The sequence below is a fragment of the Carassius auratus genome, unplaced genomic scaffold (genome assembly GCF_003368295.1).
Source record: "Carassius auratus strain Wakin unplaced genomic scaffold, ASM336829v1 scaf_tig00031568, whole genome shotgun sequence".
NCBI classification, from domain to species: domain Eukaryota; kingdom Metazoa; phylum Chordata; class Actinopteri; order Cypriniformes; family Cyprinidae; genus Carassius; species Carassius auratus.
In genome coordinates, this window is record NW_020525933.1 from 35,341 (window position 1) to 44,012 (window position 8,672).

General features: G+C 36.4%; 2 protein-coding genes across 2 annotated transcripts; both read left to right on the plus strand.

Annotated features, from left to right (window-relative positions):
• The first annotated feature begins 1,742 nt into the window (after positions 1-1,742).
• On the plus strand, positions 1,743-3,773 carry LOC113080561 (SLAM family member 5). Its single transcript, XM_026252722.1, has 4 exons — positions 1,743-1,874; positions 2,271-2,591; positions 2,665-2,961; positions 3,053-3,773. Exons 1-4 carry the CDS (start codon positions 1,826-1,828, stop codon positions 3,208-3,210), a joined length of 825 nt encoding a protein of 274 aa, XP_026108507.1. The 5' UTR covers positions 1,743-1,825; the 3' UTR covers positions 3,211-3,773.
• Positions 3,774-4,224: 451 nt separating this feature from the next.
• Positions 4,225-8,559, plus strand: LOC113080560 (gamma-glutamyl hydrolase). Its single transcript, XM_026252721.1, has 9 exons — positions 4,225-4,557; positions 5,523-5,637; positions 5,764-5,814; positions 5,946-6,030; positions 6,126-6,264; positions 6,644-6,750; positions 7,414-7,504; positions 7,714-7,851; positions 8,021-8,559. The coding sequence occupies exons 1-9, from the start codon at positions 4,461-4,463 to the stop codon at positions 8,140-8,142; spliced, it is 945 nt and encodes a 314-aa protein (XP_026108506.1). The 5' UTR covers positions 4,225-4,460; the 3' UTR covers positions 8,143-8,559.
• The last annotated feature ends 113 nt before the right edge of the window (positions 8,560-8,672 follow it).

Below are 8,672 nucleotides of genomic sequence, written 5' to 3' on the forward strand. Positions count from 1 at the left end.
ACCTGGAGAAATACAGAAACAGTTGCACATACTGACAACATTGAGCAAATCCAAATGCTAATCAGCTCATTATATTTAATAAAGGTTAGCAGGTTAGTTGTTTGTGGGGAAACAGTAGTACACTACCACAGAATGAGCAGATGTGTGTGATTGTGGTTATGTAAATATTACACCTACGTATACCCCTCAACAACAAAATTAATTTACATAGGCTAGTTTGATTTCAAATGCACACTCAAACTTAAGCAAAGCTGTTAAAGAGCAACAAAGTGAAACTGAATGTCTAAAGCTTTTTAAATACTCACCTATCGCGAGCAAAAAACATAAAAGTAAAACAGGGGTCTTGGTCTTCATTTTGGTGAGTAAAGATGACCAGTGTAGTTAGCAAACTGTTGTTGTGTTTACGAGTGATTAGCATTTAAATAGCTCGTATCAGACCCAACGAAAACATGCCTTTCTAACTAACATTATTGTATGTAACCGACTTAACAATACTGTATAGAGATATTTTATACCCGGTTAAAATTCATTTGTGAATCATATTCGTCTTCGGAGTCGAAATCATGATTGTTTCGCTGCTGATAAGCCAAAACAAAACGCATTCCGAAGATCGGAAGTAAATATCAGGAAGTTCCACCTGTCAAGTATTGATTCACGCGTCGTCACCTGCAAACAACAACATTAGCTTTAACTGTTTTGAGCTTTAATTATCGTTTCCTAATGATTTTCCAAAATACGTGTAATCACGTGGGCTTCAGATAACAGAGCTCTTTTCAATAAAATAAAGTAACTTTACCTCATGAAAACGACGTAGTCAAACGCATTTGTGTGTCCTAGGTGTGCATTGCAATGCATTTCCACCTCATGACCAGGAAACAGAGTTGGTGTGACTTTTTTTCTTTTTTTTTTTTTTGGTACAGGCTGGTGTAAGTCAACATGAAATCAGATTTACACTTAGAAAAATTAACCATGATTTTATTATAGTAATATTGTAGTGACCATGGTTTGTGTGTGTGTATAAAACCACACTTTTACTACAAATACCATAGTTAAACCATGGTTAGTGTTTCAAAGCCATGGTTAATTTAATAATAACCATGTTTTTTTTTTTTTTTGTAGTAAAACCATGGTTAATATTTGTAAGGGATACCTCTAATCAAGTTAATAAAAAGTATGTCCGTTCTTATAAAATTAGGTCTGGTTTTGAAAATGGTTAATGTTATAATAGGAACAAAAATAGTATTGGTAGTTAGATTGGTTTTCATTATCACACTCATAAAGCAGATCAAGAGAAGACTGACAAGCTCGAACTGAAACCTAGAGCTGATTTCTTATAAAGGTGGTTTTGTTTTGTTGGGTGGACGGAATATCTATGTTGCATGCGGTTAAATGGCTTCTTCCTGTCTTGCTAACATGAACCACAGACTTTTTCCTGTTAAAATAAATAAACTCTTAAAGTAGTTAGTCTGTCAATAATGCTATTTAAAATAAGCTATCGATTTGCCAATGACTATTTAATATTTAATGTAGAAAAAAACATAACCATTATGAGAAATTGCACTTAAGTAGGTTTCAGTTTACACACAACTAGTAAAGTAAGTTATTGACCTTTATTCCTTTTAATATCAGCAGTTTTGACATATAGGCCTGTCATTATCATGATTGGTCAATCAAGATGTACTTTCTACCAACAGATGCATGTAGGACAAAAGCAGATGCACAGTTAGTGCGTGAGCACAGGGAGGGTGTAAAATAGGGGAGGATTCAGACCTGGTCACATTTTGAGTGATGTTCTCTCAGACAGCTCAGTAAACGGCTGATAAAAATGCTTCATGGGTTACTTTTGTTTGGTTTGTGCTTCTGGCGTCTTGTTGGTAAGAAAAAAAATGCCTTTTTTAAAGCCATTTTAGCTCTTGCAGTTTTATAATGGAGTATAAATCTACTGTTTAAAATTAATGATTGTTATTTTGCAATGTTTAGCAAGCTTATATTAGTATAGTAAGCAATTTGGATGCATCTTGTCATTTTAATCTAGTGCTGGTTATCAGTAAACCTATTGTTGTGTGTTAATGGTGTACTTTAAACTTTAAGAAGAAACTTTAAGCCATGTTTTTTTTGACAATCGTATCAATCTGTGGTTTTACTGTGACGACCTGTTATGCGTGTAAAGTGGTAAAGTGGTTTGATGATGAAATCTAAAATAGTGAACCAACAGAAAGTTAGAAAAGCGGTTTAGTCAGTGATTGAAGAAATGCTCTTGCATGTTTCAGTTGTGTTTGGGGTTGAGGCAGATGAAATCGAGTCGTTGTTGGTGATAGAGGGCGATTCTGTCTCCCTACCGACTGGTGTGACTAAAATACAAGAGGACGATCTGATCATGTGGACATGCGGAGACTATTGCATCGCTAAACTCAACATTTCATCCGAAGTCATCGCTGAAACTCATGACAGATTCAAAGACAGACTGCAGCTGGATCATCAGACTGGATCTCTGATCATCACAAACACCAGAACCACAGACTCTGGACTTTATAAAGCACAGATGATTGGACAACAAGTGTCTAGGAAAACGTTCAATGTTACTGTCATTGGTGAGTAAAAACTCACAAACTCAGACACAGACAATTTAATCTGATTTAGTTATATTTTTCTAATATTTTCCAGCTCGTCTTCCCGTTCCTGTCATCACCAGTTACTGTCCTCAAAATCCTCCATCAGGATCATCAGCGTCCAGATGTGTGCTGCTGTGTTCAGTGGTGAATGAGAGTCATGTGACTCTCTCCTGGTACAAAGGAAACAGTTTATTGTCCAGCATCAGTGTGTCTGATCTCAGCATCAGTCTCTCTCTACCTCTGGAGGTGGAATATCAGGATAAAAACAGCTACAGCTGTGTGCTCAACAATCCCATCAGCAACCAGACTCAACATCTGGACATCACTACACTCTGTCAACCATGTTCAGGTAGCATCAAACCATCACTAAACAGCACATCAGCAGCATATTATCAATCATTCCACATACTTATATGTATTCAGTTCTTCTTTTCCTTCAGAATGTGTCTGCTGTTGCAATTCGACTGAAGCTGTGATCCAATTGGTCGTCTCTGCTCTGGTGGGCGTGGCTATTGTTGTCGTTCTGGTTTATGACATCAGATCCAGAAAAGCTGAAGAGAAAAGAAGAGCTCGGAAATCATCATCAGATCATAACTGACTTACTGTAACAAGAATATTAAAAATGGGAGCTGGGTAGTTAGTAACTTTAATCTTTAAATATACCCTTTTTAAAAAGCCTACTGCTATTCTGAATTCTGAATATACTGTATATTCACAAAGTCTTCCAGTTTTGTGGACATTCACACAGAGACCAGTCTCTAGTCAAGTGGCTATAACTCAAGAGGACATACAGCATCCGACCACTGGTTTTACAGAAATCATTTCAGTTTTAATCATTTCAATTGGGACGTTTAAGTAATTTTTATAAACGTGCCTTAAAACAACATTACTGATGCCCCTATGAATACCCAGTTTGCTCAGAGCTAATAAAGAATTTTGATTCTAGTGCAATCACATTTAAAGCTCTGCTTACTTAACACTTTCTGCTGTTCTTGTGGTCTTGGTAGGTAGCAGACCTGACAGGAAGTTGGTTAGTTTTGCAAAAAAAACAACAACTTATGACTTCAGAAGAACTTGCCCTTTACTGGCAGTACATAAATACTTTTACACAAAACTTTCAGAAAGTTTTCTATGGCCTAAACTGACCTACGGGAACTTTTGAACTTTTACACACTTACACACCTCTGTTTGAGAGCCAAGTTTACTTTTTAGCAACCCACCACAGTAAAAGTCTTCTATGGCTGTGTATTACATCATATACTTCCTCCAGAGCACGTATTCATTCTACAGAACTGATGCACCATTAGTACAAGTGGTTACCCTGTTATGAAATGTCATCATTGTTGATTATGATGGTCGTCACTGAGAGATTTGTCTTGATATTGTTTTAATAATGCCATGCAATGCTTTTCTTTGTATTTAATGTAGTAAATAGCTAATCATTATAATCAAAGCCTCGCCATTGTGCATTTATGCGATTATCAGTTAATCTTTTAACGGTGTAATTATTTATTTAAAACACACGTGGCATTACAATTAGCTTCTGAGGAGAATGCACTTGGCATTTAAGAACAGTTTAATTCGTATGGTGACGATTCGAGTGGGCGGGGCCAGGCGTGACTCTTCGCTATTCTGAATTCGTCATCAGAGCTGATCCTCGCTGGAGAACAGCCAACGCCTGGATAATTCACGCGCGTCAAGTTAACGTGACGATTGCGGATACGCGGATCCGGGTGCAGCTTTCATTAAAAAGCAAGACATCGGCATTGGAGCTGACATTGCCTTCTATTACTGATACCATCGAGGAGTTGTCATTTATTTCGTCCTTTGCTGTGCTACCTGAGGTGGATGTATCGCCAGGTGCTCGTGCTCGCGGTGTTCGCCGCTCTTCTATGCGGTTTTCCAGCATCATGCGCTCGTAATTTAAATTACAGACCCATCATCGGTAAGAATAAAACGATTATTTTTAGCGGTTTTATCACTTTTTAATGTCCCGTTATATGAATGCATGATGTCTGATAGCTGATGTTAGTTGTAATATTACGTCTCTCGCTTTTTGAATCGCAGCATCCTTCTCCGCGCGGCTCTGTTGCTAGAACCTTCTAGTTTCTTCTGGATTCTTTTTTTTTACTCTTAAAAGCACTGTCATGGCAACAAGTTTTAAACACGCTTGGAAGACCACCTAACCTTGACGAAAAAAGGTTAAACCAGCCAGTGGTTAATTGGTCTGCTTTGATGGTTTTAAAAGGGTTGTGGGCATCTGTGGTTGTGGCACCAGCTGCTAAACAACAGCATGACTAATCTGAAAAACCAACTAAACCAGCAAACCAGTACAGCCTTAATGACAATTAACTATTGGTTTGTTAAAGTAAAAGCAAAGTAACCATGGTTTTTATGCGGATTGATTAATATTTGGGTAGCACTTTATTTTACAATCCTGTTCCCCATGTACATGCTATGTACTTATTATAGTAATTTCAATAACTATGTAATAACTAGGTACTTACCCTGAACCTACCCTTAAACCTAACCCTACCCCATGTAGTTACCTTGTATTACCAGAACTTTCTTAGATAAATACACTGTAAGTACACTATAAGTACATGTTAGAACACGTACTGTAAAATAAAGTGCAAACACTATTTGCATACAATAACCATTTTTTTAGTACAAATAATAAAACTATGGTTAGTGTTGCAAAACCATGGTGAATTTTTGTCAAAATTGAGTTATTCACATTCTTATGCTGTGACAATTTATTTAGATTATGATTTTTTTCAAGTTGAGTACATCTTGGGAATGTTGTAGAGACTTGTTCCCCATATCACTATATGGAATGCAAAAACGTTGCAAATGCAGATAGAACCTTATATGTATGTGTGTGTGTGTGTGTGTGTGTTTGCGTTTCAGGAATTTTAGCCCAGGAAAACTTGGAGGACGACCCTCATGCACAGGGATCTTCTTATATAGCTGCATCATATGTGAAGCACTTGGAGTCAGCAGGTGCCAGGGTTGTACCAATTCGGTATGTTAAATACAGGCTACATACAGACTACATTAACACAAATATAAATATATATATATATATATATATATATATATATATATATATAGGGGAAGAATACATAAAAATAAATATGTATGTTTGCAGAATAAATCGCACCAAGGAAGAGTACGAAAAACTGTTCAACGCAATAAATGGGTGAGTGTTTCTGAATACTTTGACTTTTCTGGTAGATGTGTTTGGAAAATGGAAATTGGTTTATATTTGGTTATATTTGGTTTTTCTTTGAATCTGTATTTACATTGATTGACTGCTTTTAACCCATTTAGTTTGCTGCTGCCTGGTGGGAATGTGGACATTGAAAAGTCTCAGTTTACCAGAGCGGCAAAGGTTTTCTATGAACTTGCAATAAAGGTTAGTTAAAAAAAAAACATCATGTGAAAATTAGTTTGAATTGATCTTGATCTGACGGATGTGGTTTGATGGTTCTTCTTTATTAACCATGGCAGGCTAATGATGCTTCAGATTATTTTCCGATCTGGGGCACCTGCCAGGGCTTCCAGCAGCTCACGGTTCTTACCAGCAACAAGAACTTGTTGACCTTGACTGACACCAAAGCAGTCGCCCTGCCGTTGACCTTCAGTCCAGGTTGGTAACAGTGCGTGCTTTTCTCCAAATGTGTCACATTCTTACTAGTATTACAGCTCTGTTGTCCATTATAGTGATTACAAGTGACGGTTAATGGGAGGGAACATATAACAACGCATACTTCTATTGTTTGTGTTTATATAAGCATATTTATATATTTATTTCCAAAACCATTAACTGGATGTACAACATGATGTGGCTTACTAAATATATACGTTTGTATGACTTGCTAATTTTCACAAATAGGTGAGCCGCACCAAAAATGTCCAAAATTGCTAAGGACAGTTTGTGCTGTCTGCTTTTACCAAAGTCTTGCGTTAGCTCATTAATGTTGTTTGCTATGAGTTGACATTTGGTCAATGATTTTGACTAATTACAGGAGCCCAGAAAAGCAGGTTGTTCAAGAAGTTTCCAAAGGATGTCGTTCAGTCCCTGGCAGAAGAAAACATCACGTCTAATTTCCACAGCTGGAGCTTGTCCATGCAGGTAGCAATCTAGTAATGTTTTTTTATACATATGAGAATTTTGTTTTTCAGATGTAATTTCACTATGCATCAACTGAAAAAAAAACCTTCTGTATTTCACACACTTCTAATTTTTGCATACTGACCAGCATTGTTGGGGAAGGTTACTTTTAAAAGTAATGCATTACAATATTGCATAACTTTTTCTTACATGGAGTGGGCTTGCTAACAAATATAATAAATTTGATCAACAAACAAAAAAAGTCAACAGTGAGATTAAATACATAAAGATTATTTGTGCTATTTAACAGATTTAATTATTGCACAATATTCTTACTTTGCATTGCACATTTTGTATTAATTTCTAGGAATACTGAATCTGTTTTTGAGGAAGTGAGATCATGTTTACACAGGGCACACGGTGCATATGCACCTTTCTCATGATTTCTCTCAACATGGACATTAGAGCTGTTGGCCAATAAATGGGAAAACAAAGTAATTGGAGTTACTTATTTGGAAAAACAACTATTTTATTGTACATTTAAAAACTTTACTAGTAACTTGGGAAAAGTAATCTGATTGCGTACTTGTAATGCATTACCCCCGACACATCTGACCAGTCACTGTATACCACAACTGTTGTATGTTCTTATTAGAGTTGTCTGAACATGATTTGCTCTTACAGAATTACAGTAGCAATGCCAAGCTTAAGCGTTTTTATCGAGTCCTAACTACAAATACAGATGGCAAGAAGGAGTTCATTTCCACAATGGAGGGTATGAATGCTACAGAGCATCTCTTAGTGTATGTGTGTGATGTAACCCACCAATCATTTCACTCATAATACAGTGCTGTAGTGAGCTAATTGTTTGGTTTAACATGTAGAAGTAAATATGTAGATGTCGGTTTGTTCAAATGTTCGGTAAGTGATCACTATGTAAATAATGACATTTTCTTATGTGTTGCTCTGTCATTTATCCTGTAGCGTATCGATATCCCTTCTATGCTGTTCAGTGGCACCCAGAGAAAAGCCCATTTGAGTGGATTGAGAAAGCCGGTATGGTGCACACGCTCTCAGCCATCAAAGCCACTTTCTACACTGCCCACTTCTTTGTTTCTGAAGGTTAGTCTTCTAAAAAATGGAAAATACAATATGAAAAATAAGATCCCTCATCTTGGCTCTTTGATTAACCCTTTTAATTTGACTTGGTGTTAAACTTGGTTTTGTTTGTATATGTAGATTCTTTCTGACCGCTTAATTTATGCATTCATGTGCTAATTGTCTTTTTCAGCAATGAAAAACCATCATCGGTTTTCTTCGCAAAGCGAAGAAGAAAAAGCTCTGATTTACAACTATCAACCCATCTTCAAAGGCCTGAACAGCATCTTCCTGCAAAATTACTACTTCGATTAAGTGCTTACAGTATCTTTGTGGCAGAAAAATTATGATTAATAATAATTTATTTGTTTTTAAGTATTGTTTTTATTTCGTTCCCCAAAGTTCAGCAGAACTTGATGTTTCGAATGCTGCGATGCATAATTGTAACGTTCATGCTTCTATTTCACTCATGTTTCTCTTGATTGTAGATTCTGGATGTAGATGTGAAGTGTTCTAGAATCATCATGGCTGAATGTATAGATGCAGTTATGTCCAATTCAGAAGTCAAATTATATAATATATCTTCTAGCGCCATCATTCAGAAGTTGAACATTGTAACGTTTCACAGGGTTCAGTGGCATGACCAATGCAATGTTTAAAAAATCTAGTACTTTATCAATATCAGAGAAATAAAATATGGATTTAAACTTTAATCTTGTTTTAACTGTTCGAAATCCATAAATATTTGAATTGTAGATGGTAATTCATTCATTATTCAGTAGAGGGCAGCAATGACAGTCCGTACTTTGTGGTGCATTTAAGAAGCACCGGACAAGAGTTCTCAA

What these genes read in the sequence shown, in the direction of transcription:
- LOC113080561 (XM_026252722.1), top strand. Translation starts at nt 1,826, where the DNA reads ATGCTTCATGGGTTACTTTTGTTTGGTTTGTGCTTCTGGCGTCTTGTT. An exon ending in GTTCAATGTTACTGTCATTG is followed by an intron (nt 2,592 to 2,664) that starts GTGAGTAAAAAC and finishes AATATTTTCCAG; the next exon opens with CTCGTCTTCCCGTTCCTGTC. An exon ending in ACTCTGTCAACCATGTTCAG is followed by an intron (nt 2,962 to 3,052) that starts GTAGCATCAAAC and finishes CTTTTCCTTCAG; the next exon opens with AATGTGTCTGCTGTTGCAAT.
- LOC113080560 (XM_026252721.1), top strand. Translation starts at nt 4,461, where the DNA reads ATGTATCGCCAGGTGCTCGTGCTCGCGGTGTTCGCCGCTCTTCTATGC. An exon ending in CTGTTCAACGCAATAAATGG is followed by an intron (nt 5,815 to 5,945) that starts GTGAGTGTTTCT and finishes TAACCCATTTAG; the next exon opens with TTTGCTGCTGCCTGGTGGGA. An exon ending in GCCGTTGACCTTCAGTCCAG is followed by an intron (nt 6,265 to 6,643) that starts GTTGGTAACAGT and finishes GACTAATTACAG; the next exon opens with GAGCCCAGAAAAGCAGGTTG.